Below are 22,410 nucleotides of genomic sequence, written 5' to 3'. Positions count from 1 at the left end.
GTGGTACCCTTATTTAAGAAGGGTGGTGGTAAGGGCAAGCCAAGGAACTGTAGACCTGTGTCTAGATTAGAGTGGTGCTGGAAAAGCACAGCAGGTCAGGCAGCATCTGAGGAGCAGGAAAATCGACGTTTCGGGCAAAAGCCCTTCATCAGGAATAGAGGCAAGGTGTCTGCAGAGTGGAGAGATAAATGAGAGGGGGTTGGAGGTGGGGGTGGGGAGAAAGTAGCATAGAGTACAATAGGTGAATGGTGGTGGGGATAGAGCTGATAGGTCAGAGAGGAGGGTGGAGTGGATAGGTGGAAAGGAAGATAGGCAGGTTGGACAGGTCAGGGCAGTGCTGACCTGAAAGTTTAGAGCTGAGGTGAGTTGGGGGAAGGGGAAATGAGGAAACTGGTGAAATCAACATTGATGCCACGGGGTTGAAGTGTTCCGAGGTGGAAGGTGAGGTGTTCTTCCTCCAGGCATTAGGTGGTGAGAGAGTGGCGGTGGAGGAGGCCCAGGACCTGCATGTCCTCAGCGGAGTGGGAGGCGGAGTTGAAATGTTGGGCCACAGGGCGGTGGGGTTGATTGGTATAGGAGATTGTCCCGGAGATGTTCCCTAAAGTGCTCTCCCCAAAATAGAGGAGACCGCATCGGGAACAACAGATACAATAAATGATATTGGTGAATGTGCAGGTAAAACTTTGATGGATGTGGAAGGTTCCTTTGGGGCCTTGGATGGAGGTGAGGGAGGAGGTGTGGACACAGGTTTTGCAAATCCTGCGATGGCAGGGGAGGGTGCCAGGAAGGACGGGTGGGTTGTTGGGGGGGGGGGGGGCATGGACCTGACCAGGTAGTCACAGAGGGAATGGTCTTTGTGGAAAGCGGAAATGGGTGGGGAGGGAAATATATCCATGGTGGTGGGGTCTGTTTGGAGGTGGCAGAAATGTCGTCGTATGATGTGGTTTATGCGAAGGTTGGTAGAGTGGAAGGTGAGCACCAGGGGTGTTCTGTCCTTATTACGGTTGGAGGAGTGGGGCAGGATGTGGACGAGATGCATTGGAGGGCATCTTTAACCACGTGGGAAGGGAAAGTGCGGTCTCTAAAGAAGGAGGCCATCTGATGTGTTCTGGGGTGGAACTGGGAGCAGATACAGTGGAGGCGGAGTAATTGGGAATACGGGGTGGCATTTTTGCAGGAGGTAGGGTGGGAAGAGGTGTAATCCTGGTAGCTGTGGGAGTCGGTGGGTTTGTAAAAAAATGTCAATGTCAAATCAATCGTCATTTATAGAGATGGAGAGGTCCAAGAAGGGGAGGGAGGTGTCAGAGATGGTCCAGGTGAACTTAAGGTCGGGGTGGAATGCGTTGGTGAAGTTGATGAATTACTCAACCTCCTTGCAGGAGCACAAGGTGGTGCCAATGCAGTCATCAATGTAGTGGAGGAAGTGGTGCTGGTGTAACTACGGAAGATGGACTGTTCTATGTCGCCACCAAAGAGACAGGCATAGCTGGGGCCCATACGGGTGCCCCTGGCTACCTCTTTGGTCAGGAGGAAGTGGGTGGATTCGAAGGAGAAATTGTTAAGGGTGAGGACCAGTTCGGCCAAATGAATGAGTGTGTTGGTAGAAGGGTACTTTTGGGGACGTTGGGAGAGAAAGAAACGGAGGGCTTGGAGGCCCTGGTCATGGCTGATGGAGGTGTAGAGGGATTGGATATCCATGTTGAAGATGAGGCGTTGGGGCCAGGGAAATGGAAGTTTGGGAGGAGGTGGAGGGTGTGGGTGGTGTCTTGAACGTATGTGAGGAGTTCCTGGACTAGAACGGATAGGACAGTGTCAAGGTCAGTGGAGATTTTACCTTTGCTATAGACCGGTTGGCAAACATGGTGCCACTGTTTAAGAAGGGCGGTAAAGACAAGCCAGGGAACTATAGACCGGTGAGCCTGACCTCGGTGGTGGGCAAGTTGTTGGAGGGAATCCTGAGGGACAGGATGGACATGTATTTGGATAGGCAAGGATTGATTAGGAATAGTCAACATGGCTTTGTGCATGGGAAATCATGTCTTCTGAACTTGATTGATTGAGCTTTTTGAAGAAGTAACAAAGAAGGTTGATGAGGGCAGAGCGGTGGATGTGATCTATATAGACTTCAGTAATGCTTTCGACAAGGTTCCCGATGGGAGTCTGGTTAGAAAGGTTAAATCTCATGGAGTACAGGGAGACCTAGCCATTTGGATATAGAACTGGCTTGAAGATAGAAGACAACAGATGGTGGTCGAAAGTTGTTTTTCAGACTGAGCGGCCTGTGGCCAGTGAGTGCCACAAGGATTGGTGCTGGGTCCACTACTTTTCGTCATTTATATAAATGATTTGGGTATGAACAAAGGAGGTATAGTTAGTAAGTTTGCAGATGACACCAAAATTGGAGGTGTAGTGGACAGCGAAGGAGGTTACCTCTGATTGCAACTGGATCTTGATCAAATGGGCCAGTGGGCTGAGGATTGGCAGATGGAGTTTAATTTTTAAGATTTGTAGCTCAGGTTGAGGTTCTGGATGTAGGTTTGCTCGCTGAGCTGGAAGGTTCATTTTTAGGCATTTCGTCACCATACTAGGTAACATCTTCATTCTTGTGTGTGCCTTTGTTTGGCTTGTCCTAGGTTCGATGTGTTGTCCCAGTCAAAATGGTGTCTTTCCTTATCTGTATGTATCACGAGAATTCCTAGAAGCATATCGTTCTAACCGGAACTCGAACAACAAGCACATTGAGTTGGACCCCATTGACCACCCCCTGAGAAAAATAACAGGAAATTACATCACCGACCATCACCAAACATATAAATAGAAATCAGGAATCATCAGCAGTGCTTCGTCTGGTGGCTCACTGATGATGTTACCTAGTATGGTGACGAAATGTCTGAAAATGCATCTTTCATTTCAGCGAGCAAACCTACATCCAGGAGTTTAATTTGGATAAATATGAGGTGCTGGATTTTAGAACAGCAAATCTTAGCAGGACTTGTACACTTAATGGTAAGGTCCTAGGGAGTGTTGCTGAACAGAGACCTTGGAGTGCAGGTTCAAAGCTCCTTATGGTTAGCACTGCTGCCTCACAGTACCAGGGTCCCAGGTTCGATTTTAGCCTTGGGTGACTGCCTGTGTGGAGTTTGCGCATTCTCCCAGTGTCTGCGTGGGTTTCCTCCGGGTGCTCCGGTTTCTTCCCACAGTCCAAAGATGTGTAATTCAGGTGAAGTGGCCATGCTAAATTGCCCATAGTGTTAGGTGCATTAGTCAGAGGGAAATCGGTCTGGGTGGATTACTCTTCGGAGGGTTGGTTGGGCTGAAGGGCCTGTTTCTACACTGTAGGGAATCTAATCTAATGTTATAAGTCGGGTCGCAGGTAGATAGGATCATGAAGAAGGCGTTTGGTCAGAGCATTGAGTATAGGAGTTGGGAGGTCATGTTGCGGCTGTACAGGACATTGATTAGACCTTTTTGTAATATTGTATGGAATATTGGAAGGATGTTGTGAAACTTGAAAAGGTTCAGAAAAGATGTACAAGGATGTTGCCAGGGTTGGAGGATCTGAGCTACAGGGAGAGGCTGAACAGGCTGGGGCTGTTTTCCCTGGAGCGTTGGAGACTGAGGGGTGACCTTATAGAAGTTTACAAAATTATGAGGGGCATGGATAGGATAAATAGGCAAAGTCTTTTCCCTGGGATCGGGGAGTCCAGAACTAGAGGGCATAGGTTTAGCGTGAGAGGGGAAAGATATAAAAGAGACCTCAGGGGCAACTTTTTCACGCAGTGGGTTGTATGTATGGAATGAGCTGCCAGAGGATGTGGTGGAGGCTGGTACAATTGCAAAATTTAAAAGGCATCTGGATGGATGAATAGGAAGGGTTTAAAGGGATATGGGCCAAGTGCTGGCAAATGGGACGAGATTGGGTTGGGATATCTGAATAGCATGGACGAGTTGGACCGAAGGGTCTGTTCCGTGCTGTACATCTATATGACTCAATGACTCTGAGTGATTAGCCTTCTAATCAAGGGTCGTGTAGAGTAGTGGTAATACAGGTAGTTCTCGGATAACGCACATTCTGGAAGTGTGATTTTAGCTATAATATCGCTGAAGATTAAGGGAACGGTATTTTGGAGAACTCTCATCTCTATTGGCAATAGCGCGATTACAGCATTCTGTGCATGCGCCGATGTGCGCGCTGAAATGTCTGTGCCATTTTTGCACATACGCGAATGTTCTTACCATTCTGTGCATGCCCCAGTGTCCGCAAGTGCTTGACGTTTGTGCCAGTCTTAGTGCTGTTCTGTGTATGCACTGATGTTTGTGCCCAAGTCTCTGCACTGTTTTGTGCATGTGGGATGTCAGCGCCAAAGTCTCTACGATGTTTTGCGCATGCACGATGTAGGTGCCAGTCTTCGTGCTTTTCTGCACATGCTCCAATGTCAGCTGCCAAGAGAGCAGCTTTCTGTGAGAGGTACTGTACAGAGAGCAGCTTTCTTGCATTTTTAAAATTTATTGTGTTAAATTTACTTTTGTTTCATTTTATAAATATGATTTCAACCTTCCTCCAGGCTGTGCTATATTTTCCATTCGACATTTGGGTGAATTTTGAGCAATTGTGAGTGATTTTTTTCTTTGCTGGTCTGCTCCTAACCTCGCTTTTCCCAAAGGCCCCATTATTTCTATTAAGTGAAGTTTTGCTGGAATGTAACTACAGCATTATAGGCAAACTACATGTATCTCTGGACTAATATTCCAGAACACAGGCCAAAGTTCTGGGGACATGGGTTCAAATTCTGTGAAGACAGATGGTTAAATTTGAATTCAATAAAACATCATTGCTTAATGGTAGCTGTTTAACTGCTATCAAGTGTTGTAATATCAGGCTCACTTAGGAAGACATTCCATTACCACCATGGCTTCCCCGTTTCTTACTTTACCATCTATATACTTCCCATCATTCTATTTTCTTGTCCAAAGTCTTGTGATGAAAGCCACCATGATTAACATTGAGTCATAGCCATTGAGGTCTACAGCACAGACAAAAAAAGTTCTTTTGGCCCATCAAGTCTGTGCAAGGTAGAAAAATGCCCAATGTTTTATCTAAAAACAAATAATTTAAAATAATGATTTGTAAAATTCTTGTGTATTCCCTAAGTGCATATATTGGAAGTGTGTTCTATGCCTTAGTCTTCAAGACATTATCCCAGTGACTGCAATGTGACTGGTGGAAATCTGTTGACTCAAGTGAAAGTCTGCAGACAGCATTGGAAAATAGCCTCAAATGTCTGATCCTAAAATGCCTAACTTTGGAGTGTGTTATCTCTGTATGGAGGCACCTGCTTGGGATGGCTGGCTGAGAGCAACAGCTTTGGCAGTGGGAGCATGATTGCTGTCTAATAGAGGGCAGCAGATTTGTGCTCAATAGTGCCACTCTTGGAAATTTCTGTTCAAAGAAACCAAGTTTAGTAATCTGTTGGAGCGTAGATTGTTGGACTGCATCAAGAACCTGGATTAATCTTTTAAGCAGTAATCTGCAGTCATGTTGGCAACAGTCTGAATCAGACCTTGGCAAGCAGCTATGAACTTGAGAACATCAGATTGAGCATCCACTAAGATGCTGGGTAACTTGTACCTGTGCAGACAGCAAGAGCAAGTGCTGCATTTCAGATGGGTCACAAGTGCTTTCATATAGTTGTTCATCACTACTGTTCTTGATTGGCTTATGCAGAGCTTGGATCCCATCCAATGTACCACATTGGAATCAGACCCCTTTGTGCTCCTTGACAGTGACAGGTGGTTGTATGTCAGGCTTGTCAATTCACTAAATGTCTCTGTGCCCTCATCAGTGTTCTCCTGTAGTCCTCAGCTGAGCATTGAAGTGCTCAGCTGAGATCCCTGCTTCAGGACTCATTTGCATTTGCACCGTCCTGTCACCTGGCACCTAAGCTATTCTTTCTCCCTGCAGTCTTCTTCCATGTGACTCATAATGACAGCAACTTGAACTAATGACTGAAAATGTCACATCAAGTAATGCTGCTTCCTTATTAGAGGTCTGCTATTTCTCTTATCTTTCAGGCAACCGTGGTTGGTTGGGTTGTACCCTTAGGTATCTGAAAACAGGAAAATTCCAGGGTTGCATCGCAATACACCTGTTATTTTATGTGCAGTTTAACCATGCGAGATATCGGGATGAGTGTGAGGTAGGAGTTGAGATAAGACGAAGTCTAACAAACTGCTACCCTCATTGTTTTTGATGATGCTGGATGATAGGTACTCAGATGCTGCAGATATATTAAGTTGAGATCAATCTCCTATTTTAAGGCTGGGAGGCATTCTTGACTCCTGCAGCCTCTGCTTTGCTCCCTTCAACTTTATTTCATTTTGACTTGCAAAGAGAAATTTGAATCTGTGATTCTGTTGCTCAAAGTGATTTGACTATCATGGCTGAAAAGTTGAAGGTATTTGGAAGCAACAAAAGCTAAGTGTGAAGATGAGCTGGCATATCTGGCCTATCTTAAGATCTTAGTGGTAGGGATTGTTAATGGGTAAATGATAATCAATATGGTTCATTTTAGCAGCATGAGAGGTAGGTGATGCTGTAGGCAGATGTTATGTGAGGATGTATTCACCTCCCAGCTCATGGCCACCCATGTGATCTCACTGAATTTTCCCTAATACAGCTGTTGGATTCTCAGCACCCAAACTCTTGCTCCAGATGACCTGCTCCAAAATACCTCTGAGAGCATACCTTGGTGGCCTCTGGACACCCTTTGAAAACTTGACCCTCTTCTCCAGTTAGTCGTCATCACTGTTTTACATATGTGCACCCTCTCTGCCCTTATACTGTTTTCCTTGTTGCCAATTGCAGTCAGTTACAGGCAGTCAATGACTGTGTTTCCTGTTGAATCCTACATACAGAATGTACAGCCAGTCAGCAGCACAGGTCATGTCCATCTGCATGTTACATTTAGACAAATCAGGAAATAGCATGAAGTTTCAAAGCAAAAACACATGCAGACCAATTTTTAATCTGGCATAACTATAGAAACACTTTGGACTTCCATAGAATGAATCTATAAAATCAACCATTGTTTTCAAATTTCTAGGTACATTACGTTCAGATCGCCTTCATCCACCAGGTGACTTCACTATGCATGATCTTTTGTTGGTTCTGCCTATTGTGGACCCACTATTGGTTGTTCAAGTGACTGCAGAACAGCTGTTGGATGCTTTAGAAAATGGAGTCAGCATGTATCCAGAACTTGATGGAAGGCAAGTATTTCTGAAATTTTTATGGTCTTGGAGTCATCTAGCACGGAAACAAGCCCTTTGGTCTAACTCGACCATGCCGACCAGGTTTCCTAAACTGAGCTAGTCCCATTTGCCTGCTTTTGACTCATATCCCTATAAACCTTTAGTATCCATGTACCTGCTCAAATTCTTTAAATGTTGTAACTGTACCCACCTCTACCACATCCTCATTCCATGTACGCGCTACCTTTTTTGTGTTAAAAATTTTCCCTGACGTCCTTTTTAAATCTTTCCTCTCTCACCTTATACCATCTAGTTTTGCACTCTCCTACCCTGTGGAAAAAACCTTGATTATTCACCTTATCTATGCCCTTCATGATTTTAGAAACCTCGATAAGGTCACTCCTCAGCCTCTTATGCTCCAGGGAAAAAGTCCCAGCCTATCTTCATGACTCAAATGTTCCAGTCTCAGTGACATCCATGTGCACACTTTCTAGTTTAGTAACATACTTTCTGCAGCAGGGCAACCAGAACTGTAAGCAGTACTCCAAATGTGGCCTTGCTGATGTCTTGTACAACTGTAAAATAATGTCCCAACTCCTATAATCAATGCTTTGACCGATAAAGGCCAGTGTGGCAAATGCTTTCTTCACCACCCTGACAACATGTGATGTCACTTTCAATGAATTAGGTACCTGTGTTCTTGGTCTCTCTGTTCAACAACACTCCCCAGGGTCTGACCATTAACTGTGTAATTCGCACCCTAGTGTGTCTTAGCAAAATGCAACACCTCGCATTTATCTGTATTAAACTCCATCTGCCATTCCTCAGCCTATTGGCCCAGTTGATCAAGAACCTGTTGTACTCTTAAGAAGTCTTCCTCACTGTCCACTATACCATCAATTTTGGTATCTTCTGTAAATGTATTAACCATGCCTCCTATATTCTCCTCCAAATCGTTTATATAACTGACTAACAACAAGAATTTGTTGGCCCTGAACACTCGTTATCTCACTTTTGAAAGCTTCCCAATTGCCCTTGCCTGCGAACAGCTTTTAACTTGTGAAAGTTCCTGTTTAATACCATCAAAATCGCCCCAATTTAGAACTTTAACTTGTGGACGATGACTATTTTAAAACTAATAGAGTTAGAGTCACTGGTCCCAAAGTACTCAATTGTATGGTGGATTTCATACAAAGATTTTATTAAATGAAGCAGTGTATTTCTGTACAAAGATACAAAACGGAATGTAAAGTGCTATATATTACATAACAACAATCTTATAGCACGTTTGTGATATAGTTGACTCCCGCCCCCACGCCGTCTTTCGTCACTACGCATAACCCCGCCCATAACCCCGCCCCCACGCCATCTCCCGTCGCTTCACGTAACCCCGCCCCCACGCTTATTTCCGTCACGACGCATGACCCCGCCCCCACGTCGAGCAACGTCACCACGTCTAACTCCGCCCCTACTTCGATCTCTGTCCCCGCCCCTAACCCCGCCCCCAGCTCCAGCTCCAGCTCCAGTCCCACACCAGGTCCTAGCTCCCAGCCTTGCCGGATTTTCACCATCCCTCCAGATCTCCCCCTCTCTGAGGATGAAAGATCAGTCCTCAGCAGGGGCCTCACCTTCGTTCCCCTACGCCCTCGGATTAATGAGTTCAACACGCGGCGAGATATTGAACAATTCTTCCGCCGCTTTCGCCTCCGTGCCTACTTTCACAACCAAGACTCCCGCCCACCCTCTGACGACCCCTTCTCCCGCCTCCAACACACCCCATCCACCTGGACACCCCGTGCTGGCCTCCTACCCGCCCTCGACCTCTTTATAGCCAACTGCCGCCGTGACATCAACCGACTCAACCTGTCCACCCCTCTCACCCACTCCAACCTCTCACCCTCAGAACGTGCAGCCCTCCACTCCCTCCGCTCCAATCCCAACCTCACCATCAAACCCGCAGACAAGGGAGGCGCGGTGGTAGTTTGGCGCACTGACCTGTACACCGCTGAAGCCAAACGCCAGCTCGCGGACGCCTCCTCTTATCGCCCCCTTGACCACGACCCCACCTCCCACCACCAAACCATCATCTCCCAGACCATCCAGGACCTCATCACCTCAGGGGATCTCCCATCCACCGCCTCCAACCTCATAGTCCCACAACCCCGCACCGCCCGTTTCTACCTCCTGCCCAAAATCCACAAACCTGCCTGCCCCGGCCGACCCATTGTCTCAGCCTGCTCCTGCCCCACCGAACTCATCTCCCAATACCTCGACACGGTCCTGTCCCCTTTAGTCCAAGAACTCCCCACCTACGTTCGGGACACCACCCACGCCCTCCACCTCCTCCAGGATTTTCGCTTCCCCGGTCCCCAACGCCTTATTTTCACTATGGACATCCAGTCCCTGTACACCTCCATCCCCCATCACGAAGGACTCAAAGCCCTCCGCTTCTTCCTTTCCCGCCGCACCAACCAGTACCCTTCCACTGACACCCTCCTTCGACTGACTGAACTGGTCCTCACCCTGAATAACTTCTCTTTTCAATCCTCCCACTTCCTCCAAACTAAAGGAGTTGCCATGGGCACCCGCATGGGCCCCAGCTATGCCTGCCTCTTCGTAGGATATGTGGAACAGTCCATCTTCCGTAACTACACTGGCACCACCCCCCACCTTTTCCTCCGCTACATCGATGACTGTATCGGCGCTGCCTCGTGCTCCCACGAGGAGGTTGAACAGTTCATCAACTTTACTAACACCTTCCATCCCGACCTGAAATTCACCTGGACTGTCTCAGACTCCTCCCTCCCCTTCCTAGACCTTTCCATTTCTATCTCGGGCGACCGACTCAACACAGACATCTATTATAAACCGACTGACTCCCACAGCTACCTGGACTACACCTCCTCCCACCCTGAACCCTGTAAAAACGCCATCCCATATTCCCAATTCCTTCGTCTCCGCCGCATCTGCTCCCAGGAGGACCAATTCCAACACCGCACAGCCCAGATGGCCTCCTTCTTCAAGGACCGCAGATTCCCCCCAGACGTGATCGACGATGCCCTCCACCGCATCTCCTCCACTTCCCGCTCCTCCGCCCTTGAGCCCCGCTCCTCCAACCGCCACCAAGACAGAACCCCACTGGTTCTCACCTACCACCCCACCAACCTGCGCATACAACGTATTATCCGCCACCTCCAAACGGACCCCACCACCAAGGATATATTTCCCTCCCCTCCCCTATCAGCGTTCCGCAAGGACCACTCCCTTCGTGACTCCCTTGTCAGATCCACACCCCCCACCAACCCAACCTCCACCCCCGGCACCTTCCCCTGCAACCGCAGGAAATGTAAAACTTGCGCCCACACCTCCACACTCACTTCCCTCCAAGGCCCCAAGGGATCCTTCCATATCCGCCACAAGTTCACCTGTACCTCCACACACATCATCTATTGCATCCGCTGCACCCGATGTGGCCTCCTCTATATTGGTGAGACAGGCCGCTTACTTGCGGAACGCTTCAGAGAACACCTCTGGGCCGCCCGAACCAACCAACCCAATCACCCCGTGGCTCAACACTTTAACTCCCCCTCCCACTCCACTGAGGACATGCAGGTCCTTGGACTCCTCCACCGGCAGAACACAACTACACGACGGCTGGAGGAGGAGCGCCTCATCTTCCGCCTGGGAACCCTCCAACCACAAGGTATGAATTCAGATTTCTCCAGCTTCCTCATTTCCCCTCCCCCCACCTTGTCTCAGTCGGTTCCCTCAACTCAGCACCGCCCTCCTAACCTGCAATCCTCTTCCTGACCTCTCCGCCCCCACCCCACTCCGGCCTATCACCCTCACCTTGACCTCCTTCCACCTATCCCACCTCCATCGCCCCTTCCCCTAGTCCCTCCTCCCTACCTTTTATCTCAGCCTGCTTGGCTCTCTCTCTCTTATTCCTGATGAAGGGCTTATGCTCGAAACGTCGAATTCTCTATTCCTGAGATGCTGCCTAACCTGCTGTGCTTTGACCAGCAACACATTTGCAGCTGTGATCTCCAGCATCTGCAGACCTCATTTTTTACTCCCTGTTAGGAACATTAATGGTAATATTGAACCTACTAAACATGTTTCAGAAGTTTGTTAAACCAAGAAATCGGAGAGTCAGAGATGTACAGCGTAGAAATAGACTCTTCGGTCCAACCTGTCCATGCTGACCAGATATCCCAACCCAATCGAGTCCCACCTGCCAGCACCCGGCCCATATCCCTCCAAACCCTTCGTATTCATATACCCATCCAAATGCCTCTTAAATGTTGCAATTGTACCAGCCTCCACCACATCCTCTGGCAGCTCATTCCATACACGTACCACCCTCTGCGTGAAAAAGTTGCCCCTTAGGTCTCTTTTATATCTTTCCCCTCTCACCCTAAACCTATGCCCTCTAGTTCTGGACTCCCCAAACCCCAGGGAAAAGACTTTGCCTATTTATCCTAACCATGCCCTCATAATTTTGTAAAACTCTATATGGTCACCTCTCAGCCTCCAGCGCCCCAGGGAAAACAGCCCCAGCCTGTTCAGCCTCTCCCTGTAGCTCAGATCCTCCAACCCTGGCAACATCCTTGTAAATCTTTTCTGAACCCTTTCCAGTTTCACAACATCTTTCCGATAGGAAGGAGACCAGAATTGCACGCAATATTCCAACAATGGTTTAACCAATGTCCTGTATAGCGGTAACATGACCTCCCAACGCCTGTACTCAATACTCTGACCAGTAAAGTAAAGCATACCAAATACCGCCTTCACTATCCTATCTACCTGTGACTCCACTTTCAAGGAGCTATGAACCTGCACTCCAAGGTCTCTTTGTTCAGCAACACCCCCTAGGACCTTACCATTAAGTGTATAAGTCCTGCTAAGATTTGCTTTCCCAAAATGCAGCACCTCACATTTATCTGAATTGAACTCCATCTGCCACTTCTCAGCCCATTGGCCCATCTGATCAAGATCCTGTTGTAATCTGAGGTAACCCTCTTCGCTGTCCACTACACCTCCAATTTTGGTGTCATCTGCAAATTTACTAACTGTACCTCTTATGCTCGCATCCAAATCATTTATGTAAATGACAAAAAGTAGAAATCATTAATGTATTTTTCACAGTAAGTTCTTTAATACTTTTAGATATTACAACAAAGAAAACTTTTGATGGAGGAATTTGCACTTATATCAAAAAATGGTTTATATTCTCTAAATTGGATGGATTGCACCTAAGTAGGGCTGCAGCCAATATCGTCATATGAGATTTTCCGGTGGTGTTGGATAAGGTTAAAAGTAGTTTGGCAATGGACGTGAATCTGAGTATAAGTTTAGAAGGGCAAGAAGCAAATTTGAAAATGAGAACAGAAATTACATATGCACATTTTGAAGAGTGAGGACATAAAAACGAGAAGGTAGACAACATAGGAATTTGTGCTCTTAATAGAATATGCTTCAAGAATAAGGCACATGAAGAGGGTGCACAAAACATGTGGAAGTATATCATAGCTCAAAACTTACTGCATTTTGTTTCCATTTGGACCATTTTTCGGCTGGAAAGTTGTGGAGACCCCATGCCTGTAGGACAGGTGTGGTTTGGAATGTCAGTGAGAGGAGGAGGGCTGTTTAATTCACAGAGCTTTTAAGATAAAAGCCCATAAATCTAATTCAGGCAAATAGGCAAAGTCTAATTTCTACTTTGCATTTTTACAAAATATGGGAGATTTAAAAGACCTCGCGTCTGATAGCCCATGTTTGGAGCTCCACAATAGCCATTGCTGCATCAAAGCCCGTGACCCCAACATTTTGACTGGTAATTCTACTGGGGCTCAGACACCACAAGTTAGGAAGCCATACTTAACAGTTGCTGACAAATGACTTCACAAAGAGAAGGTATGTTATATTCTCTCTGAACTGTGCTTGCCAATCAATGTGACACAGTGTTCCCTTTGTGGCTTCTTTCACTTGCTGCTGTGCATGGATCTCTGCACAACATTGGAGAAATGAGAGCAAATGTCGTAGGTATGGCAGCTGAGCATTCCTGGTGAGATTTTATCAGGATTTTATATGGCTGTACCTGCAGGGATCAGTTGGTGACTTCTAAACCAGTTGACTTATAAAGATCCTACTCCACAGTGATAACATGTTCGATTGTAGACTCAGCTGAAGTTTGGACCTCTGTCTCTCAGTGGACTAGAAGAACCATCTCTGAGAACCGCTGCTGTCTAATGTGATGGCTGACAGCTCCTGTAGTATCAGAGTTCCAGAACTCAGTACTGAATACTACAGTCTCAATTGGGAGAATCTTGAGTTGAGCATTGGGCTTTTAGTATGGGGTGGGTTGGGATCCTCAGGGGGCTGGAAAGTGGGCTGCATTGAAGTGTGGTGCAAATATTGGAAGCCAGTCAGAAACGTATAACTCAAAATTTTCATTCTGTCCCACTAGCTACCTGACTAAGGAACAGCACTCCAAAAGCTTGTACTTCCAGGTAAACCAGTTGGACTATAACTTGGTGGTGTTTGATTTTTAGATTTGTCCACCCCAGTCCACCACTGGCTCCTGCACATCATACCTCCCATCCAGTTAGCTTGACATCCATGGTGTGGCAAATGTTGGAATCTATTGTAAAGGATGTGATAACCTGAATATTTAGAAAAGATTGTCAAAATTGGATAGATCAGCATGAAAGGGAAATCAAGATATAGTCATAGAGATGTATAGCACGGAAACGGACCCCTCTGTCCAACTCGTCCATGCCGACCAGATATCCCAACCCAATCTACTGCCACCTGTCAGCCTCTGGCCCATATCCCTCCAAACACTTCCTATTCATATACCCATCCTGATGCCTTTTAAGTGTTGCATATGTACTAGTCTCCACCACTTCCTCTGGCAGTTCATTCCATATCCGTACCACCCTCTGCATGAAAACGTTGCCCCTAAACCTATGCCCTCTAATTCTGAACTTCACTGCCCTAGCGAAACCCTCATGATTTTATAAACCTCTTTAAGGTCACCCTCAGCTTCCGACACTCCAGAGAAAACAGCCCTAGCCTATTCAATCTCTCCCTATAGCTCAAATCCTCCAAAACTGCCAACATCCTTGTAAATCTTTTCTGAATCCTTTCAAGTTTCACAAAATCTTTCCAAGAGGAAGACGACCAGAATTGCACGCAATATTCCAACAGTGGTCTTACCAATGTCCTGTACAGCCGCAACATGACCTCCCAACAAGGAAAGCATACCACTATCTTCACTATCCTATCTACCTGTGACTCCACTTTCAAGGAGTTATGAACCTGCATTCCAAGATCTCTTTGTTCAGCAACACTCCCTAGGACTTTACCATTAAGTGTATATGTCCTGCTAAGATTTGCTTTCCCAAAATGCAGTACCTCATGTTTATCTAAATTAAACTCCATTTGCCACTTCTCAGCCCATCTAATCAAGATCCTGCTGTAATCTGAGGTAACTCTCTTCACTGTCCACTATATCTCCAAATTTGGTGACCTCTGCAAAGTTACTAACTGTATCTCTTATGCTCTCATCCAAATTATTTATGTAAGTGACAAAAAATAGAGGATCCAGAACTGAACCTTGTGGCACTCCACTGGTCACAGGCCTCCATTTTGAAAAACAACCCTCCACCACCACCCTCTGTAATCTACCTTTGAGCCAGTTCTGTATCCAAATGGCCAGTTCTCCCTGTATTCCATGAGATCTAACCTTGCTCACCAGTCTCCCATGGGGAACCTTGTCGAACGCCTTACTGAAGTCCATGTAGATCACATCTACCGCTCTGCCCTCATCAGTCCTTTGTTACTTCTTCAAAAAACTTAATCAAGTTTGTGAAACATGATTTCCCACACATAAAGCCATGTTGACTATCCCAGTCAGTCCTTGTCTTTCCAAATACATGTACATCCTGTCCCTCAGGATTCCCTCCAACAACTTGCCCACCACCGACATCAGGCTCACTGCTCTATAGTTCCCTGGCTTGTGCTTACCACCTTTCTTAAGCAGTGGCACCACGTTAACCAACCTCCAGTCTTCCTGCACCTCACCTGTGATGATTGATGATACAAATTATTTCAGTAATCGCTTCCCTAGCTTCCCACAGAGTTCAAGGGCACACCTGATCAGATCTTGGTTATTTATCCACTTTTGTGCATTTCTAGACATCCAGCACTTCCTCCTCTGTAATATGGACACTTTTCAACATTTCACCGTCTATTATTCTACATTCTATATCTTCCATGTCCTTTTCCACAGTAAATACTGATGCAAAATACTCATTTAGTATCTGCCCCATCTCCTGCGGCTCCGCACAAAGGCAACCTTGCTGATCTTTGAGGGGCCCTATTCTCTCCCTACTTAACCTTTTTTTCCTTAATGTATTTGTAAAAACTGTTTGGATTCTCCTTGACTCTACTTGCCAAAGCTATCTCACGACCCTTCCTGATTTCCCTCTTAGGTATATCCCTACTGTCTTTATACTCTTCTAAGGATTCACTTGATTTATCCTGTCTATACCTGAACATATGCTGCCTCCTTTTTCTTAACCAAACCCTCAATTTTTTTCATCATCCAGCATTCCCTATACCTACCAGCCTTTCCTTTCACCTTAACAGGAATGTACTGTCTCTGGATTCTCTTTATCTCATTCCTGAAGGCTTCCCATTTGCCAGCCGTCCCTTTACCTGCGAACATCTGCCCCCAATCAGCTTTTGAAAATTCTTGCCTAATACCATCAAAATTAGCCTTTCTCCAATTTAGAACTTCAACTTTTATGTCTGGTCTATCATTTTCCATCACTATTTTAAATCTAATAGAATTATGGTCGCTGGCCCCAAAGTGCTCCCCCACTGATACCTCAGTCACCTGCCCTGCCTTATTTCCCAAGAATAGGTCAAGTTTTGCACCTTCTTTAGTAGGTATGTCCACATACTGAATCAGAAAATTTTCTTGTACACACTTAACAAATTTGTCTCCACATGGTGGCACAATGGTTAGCACTGCTGCCTCACAGCGCCAGAGACCCTGGGTTCAGTTCCCGCCTCAGGCGACTGTAGAGTTTGCACATTCTCCCAGTGTCTGCGTGGGTTTCCTCCGGGTGCTCCGGTTTCTTCCCACAGTCCAAAAATGTGCAGGTTTGATGAATTGGCCATGCTAAATTGCCCATAGTGTTAGGTGAAGGGGTAAATGTAGGGTAATGGGTCTGCCTTCCCTTTTAGGTCTCTTGCATTGAAATAAATGCAGTTTAATTTATCAGTCCTATCTTGTTCTCTGCTTTGTCCCTGCCTGCCCTGTTCGACCCACCATTGTTCTCAACTGTACCAGTCTCAATTGAAATCTTTCTTCACTATCTCTCTGGGATCCCATCCACCTTACTCTTTTAAATCCTCCCGAGCAGCTCTAGCAAATCTCCCTGCCAATATATTAGTGCTCTTTCAATTCAGGTGCAATCCGTCTTTCTTGTACAGGTCACTTCTACCCCAAAACAGCTCCCAATGATCCAAAAATGTGAATCCTTCTCCTATACACCAGGTCTTCAGCCATGCATTCACGTGCTCTATCTTCCAATTCCTGCCCTCACCAGCTCTATGCACCGGGAGTAATCCAAGTATTACTACACTCGAGAGGACTTCCTTTTTAAATTCCTGCAACTCTCTGTAATCTCCCTTCAAAATCTCAACCTTTTCCCTTCGTATGTCACTGGTTCCAATGTGTACAGTGACCTCCTGGTGGCCCCACTCCCCCTCGAGAACAGTCTGCACCCTTTCTCAGACATGCTTGATCCTGGCACCAGGGAAGCAACACAACATTCTGACTTTTTGCCGCTGGCCACAGAAACGTCTGTGTGTACCTCGAACTAGAGTGTCCCCTAACACGATTGATTGCTTGGAATCCGACATACCTCTCATTACATTAGAGACAGTTCTTAATACCAGAAACTTGGCTGTTCGTGCTATGTTCCCCTGACAATCCATCACCCTCTACATTTTCCAAAGCAGCGTACTTGTTTGAAATAGGGATAGCCACAGAAGACTGCTGCACTACTTATTTACCTCTCTTTCCTTTCCTGGAGTTAACCATTTATGTGACTGTATCTGTGACTATTCCCCCTTCCTATAACTGCCATCCAACACATCCCCTTGCTCTTGTAAATTCCGCATTGCCTCTAACTGCCTCTTCAACCAATCCATTCAATATAATAGGATTCGCAACCAACGGCATTTATTGCAGATATAATCCTCAGTAACCCGTAAACTCTCCCTAAACTCCCACATCTGAGAAGAAGAGCATATCACTCTAATACAGGCCATTTTTGCTTCTTTCAGTCTACAGACCCGGAAAATAGCACTGTCTTATTCCTCTACAAAACACTGCTCCAGGTTAATTTAATACTTATGGCTTACATTTTAAGTTTAATCAAGAGACATAGCTAAATAAAACATATAATCAAGAAAGATTCCACTCTGCTCACTTACTTTAAGGCCACACTTAAAATTGACTTATGTGCTTCTGTGCTATGACCTCTCCCAGACAGGTTCTGCCAAGATCAGATATAAATTTCAGTTTTTTAAATTTTTTAAATCCAATGTCCAACGATACATGAATTCAACAGCAAAGACAGTAACTGCCTACTCTGTCAGTTAGCAATGTGGGTTTCTTTCTCTCTCTCTCTCTCCTGCACTGACCTCACCATGTGCTTCCTTTGTCTGTTCTTCTCTCTTTTAAAAGTGCTGTTGCTTTGACCTTTTTAATCTCCCAAAGTTCCAAAACAATGCAACAGCATATAAAACAGTAATTGCTGCTCCTAGAATTCAAGAAAATCGCCTCCAACACCTAAAATATCTCAAAAAAAGGAGCAAGCTGTTACAGCCAAAAATTCTTACTGTCCTCCGTCTTGGATTACTTAGAATCCAATGGAAAGATTTGTTGCGTTTTTCTGAGTATATTACTTGCAGCGTTGTCAATGAAGAACAAGTGGATGTGAATTTTGATTTTCAGAAGGCTTTTCATAAATTCTGACAAAAGTACTTGGTAAATAAAATTAAAGTGCATGGGTAGGTTGAGAAATAGTAGACTGAAAGCAGAGGCATAAACAGATCATTCTTAGGATGGGGCATGTTACTAATGGCTGCAAAGGATGATGCGAGGCTTGTAACAATTATATGTGTGAACAAATTATAATATTTTCACATTTGCTGATGACACCAAATTGGGTGGGAAATGCTAGTTGTGAGGAAGAGGCAAGGAAGGCTTCAAGAACACTTGGACAGGCTAAGTGAATGGGCTAGAACATGGCAGATAGGATATAATCTGTGAATTTATTCACTTTAGTAGAAAACACAAAGGCAGAGAAATTCTTTAAATGGAAAGAGTTAGGGAATGGATCTGGTTATCCTTGTCTATAAATCACTAAAAGGTAGCACCCAGGAGCGGCAAGCAATTACAAAGGCAAAAGGTATATTGGCCCAGCTGGTGATGCTCACATTCCACGAGTGAATAAAAAATTAAAAATAAAATTAATTTCAAAAGGATTTGACTACTGAAATATAATGTCTTGTTGCAGTTGTGTGGGGTCTTGGTGACACCTCTCTTGTATGTGTACAGCTTTCATCTCCTTATCTAATCAATAGAGAGTCTACACTAAAGTTCACCAGATTATTCCCTGAGATGGTGGGGATTGTTTGAGGAAAGATTGAGACAACTGGGTATAGAGTTTAAGAATGAGAGCTGATCTCATTGAAAGTTACAAAATTCTTACAGGTCATGATAGGATGGATATAGTTAAGACATTTCCTTTGACTGGTGACTAGACCAGGGGACATAGCCTCAGGTTAAGGGAAGTTCACTTAAGATAGTGGTGAATCTTTGGAAGGCTCCACACCAGACGAGTGTGGAAGCTCAATATTGAGCCAGTTCAATCACAGATTGATAGATTTCTGAAGAATAATGATGTTAAGGGATATGGAGATAATGTGGGAAAGTGATATTGAGGAGATGATCTGGACTGATGGAGCAGGTTTAATGGGCTGAACATTGTTTTTATGTTCCAATATTGAAGAATGAGAAGCCAAAAGAATAATTGAATTGTTCCCTGTATGACAAAGCCATGGACATTGAGGTCATCAATCTGATTCTGAGATTGGGGTTGTATTAATTTCAAAGTTACGAATCATCCAGTTAATTTTCAGTTATTTCAATTATTCCGAATGACTAGAAAGGACTTCGTAGTAACTGACAGTTGGTTGTCTTGATGTTTGGCTGGAGAAAATCGAACTCTACACCACCCCCTTGACCTGTCCTACCTGTCCATCTTCCTTCCCACATATCTGTCCAACCGTCCTCTCCGACCTACCACTTCCACCCCCACCTTTATCTACCTATCGCATTCCCAGCTACCTTCCACCAGCCCCAACCCCCGCCCCCCCCCCCCCAAGCCATTTATCTCTCTGCCCCCTTGGCCCACACGCCTCCATCCTGATGAAGAGCTTATGCCCGAAACATCGATTTTCCTGTTTCTCGGATGCTGCCTGACCGGCTATGCTTTGCCAGTGTCACACTCTTAGACTGGAGAAAATTACATTTCGTCCGTGAGTTGATGTTAACCTGGTAATTGGTTAGTATGGAGTTAATAAAAGAATCGAGAAAGGTGATGGAGAGTGCTGTCATATAGGCATACAAAAAAAAGCTGACCGCATCTCTGCAGTAGCTGTTACAAAGGCAACATGTAAATGAGGACAAAGAATTAACAAAGAGGTAATCAGTGGAGGACTGCCAAAGTGACAGTGGGGAGATTAGATGAGAGGCTATTGCTAGAGACGCATTGTATATACTTTGGATAAGACTTGAACTAGTTTACCTTTGCATAGGTACTTAATGAAATTTGACACCAGTTCTTGTGGGTTTATGAGGATAGGGTGGGGACTCGGTCTAGATGGTCTTTGGAGGGTTGCTGCAGACTCAATTATTCAAATGGCTTCTTTCCGCGCTGTAGGGATTCAATGATTCTTGCCACTGTATCACTGTCAACCAAATTGTCAGCATTGTTCCAGGGAGCAGGCCAAAGACAATTTTGTAAGACCCTGCAGGTCTGCTACACAGCCACAAGGCCTACAGCTCTGTTAAATTGTACGCTGGTTTTGTTGGATTGTGCTGGATGTCCCAGGTTGAGTTGAACACTTGAGATGAGAAACAGTGACACACCTGAGGTGGAGAGGTTCAGCATGCACCAAATGCCTAAATTCTACCCAGGGCAAAGGAAAAGAATGAGACTTTGCTCCTGTAATTGTCCATACAGTGCAGTGAATATAAGGATCTATTTATTTCCTGCCACAGTTAATTTAACATATTTCAGTTATCACAATTTAGCACAACGCCTGTTCTACCATCAAATATGCGGAAAGTAAAATAAATTTATAAATGGTATACCAATTGTAATATGACCCCATTCTAATATTTGATTTTAAAATATATATCCCCTTCATTATAAAACTGAATAAGCCTGCATTGGATACACATTTTCATTTGAGTAAATTCCTTTAAGATAAAATCAAAGATAATGTGAATTGGATTTATGTAGAATCCTTTGTTCAATCAATCAAGAATGTTTTGAACTAAGTTGAATATTGAATAGAACATAAAAAATGAATAATTTAATATTAAATTGACCATATACTTGCCTTTGTTGGTCAGTGCACTAAGTATAGGAGTTGCGATGTCATTTTGCAGCTGTGCAAAACATTGATTCAGCCACTTCTGGAATTTTGCTTTCAGTCCTGGTCTTGTGATGTCATTGTGAAACAATGATATTGTGAAACTTGAAAGGGTTCAGAAAACATGTGCAAAGGTGTTGCCAGGGTTGAGGGTTTGAGCCAGAGGGAGAGGCTTGAATAGGCTGTTTTATCTGGAGCATCGGATGCTGAGAGGTTACCTTAGTGCTTGATACAATCGTGAGGGGCATGAATAGGGTGAAAACCAGAGTCTTACTCCCAGGTTAGGTGAGTCCAAAACTAGGGGGCATAGGCTTAAGGTGTGAGGGAAAAGATTTAAAGGGGATTTAAGAGGCAATGTTTTCAAACTGAATGTGGTATGTGTATGGAATGAGCTGTCAGAGAAAATGTGGAGGCTGGTCAATTACCCAGTTATGCCTTTTGAAATGTTGTATGTGATTAGGAGAGATTTAGAAGGATATGGGCCAACTGCTGGCATATGGAACGAGATTAATTTAGGATATCTGTTTGGCATAGACAAGTTGGACCGAAGAGTCTGTTTCTGTGCTGTACATCTCTGTGACACTATGATACTAATAAACAATTAAACATGTTAAGAGTAGCTAAATATCTCCATAAACTTCACTCAATATTTGAAATGTCATTTAGGTTTCATATTTTAAAGGTTCCCTCAAGTGGCAGGATTAGAGTTTGGATTTGATCCAAGTGCAGAACCAGGGCACAGAATTGTTGTAGACTCGGTGAAGGTACAGGGACAGTACTTGGACAGGAATAGAACATACTTACTTGCAATCAAGGAATATCTGGCAAAAGTAAGTAGTAATATTGTACCTTTTATACTGTTGCTTTAAATAAAAGCAAAATTATTTTGTGTATAACACATGCATTAGTTGTGTGTTATAAAATATAATATAAGCTTCACTCGCTATTATTTATGGCATTAGCATGCAAATGTTAATGTTTTTAAATTAGATTCATGTCACTTTATTGTTTGTTGCTGAAGCATTGACCTGTCAAGTAATTTCCAGCTGGCCATTTTCTTTTCCTTATCCCTTGTTAGATTATAAGATGTTTATTGAAACAGCAACATTTCATAAGAATCATGCTGGTCTCCTGCTATAATTTCAGCAGGTGACTCACTGACCTCTCTGGAAAATGACATAGATCTCCAACAAACAATGTATACAATGAAGTATATGTTGAGGTATTAGAGGATACTGGCCTTCAATTCTGCTTTCAGGCTTTATCCCTTCACCCCAAAATTTTGGACAAATTAATGGTAATGCACATATTAAGAACATAGATTACTTTGACATTGTGAGGATTAGTGAAGTTGTAAGTTATACAAAGTTGCACCTTGACTTTCTAAGACCTCGTGATACTGATTGGTGT

The 22,410-nt window shown here is 44.7% G+C and overlaps 1 protein-coding gene across 1 annotated transcript in view; it reads left to right on the top strand.

Moving 5' to 3' along the window:
- The window catches only part of LOC132811747 (NAD 5'-nucleotidase-like), a 62,561-nt gene that overhangs the window by 26,379 nt on the left and 13,772 nt on the right, over positions 1–22,410 (top strand). The window contains exons 5-6 of the mRNA XM_060822906.1: positions 7,104–7,269; positions 21,683–21,830. Of these exons, the coding sequence (XP_060678889.1) occupies positions 7,104–7,269; positions 21,683–21,830 (314 nt within the window). The remainder of the gene's footprint in view (positions 1–7,103; positions 7,270–21,682; positions 21,831–22,410) is intronic.

This window comes from Hemiscyllium ocellatum, chromosome 1, assembly GCF_020745735.1.
Source record: "Hemiscyllium ocellatum isolate sHemOce1 chromosome 1, sHemOce1.pat.X.cur, whole genome shotgun sequence".
NCBI classification, from domain to species: Eukaryota; Metazoa; Chordata; class Chondrichthyes; order Orectolobiformes; family Hemiscylliidae; genus Hemiscyllium; species Hemiscyllium ocellatum.
The sequence above is the reverse complement of the archived record's forward strand: the minus strand, read 5'-3'. Positions and strand labels throughout refer to the sequence as shown.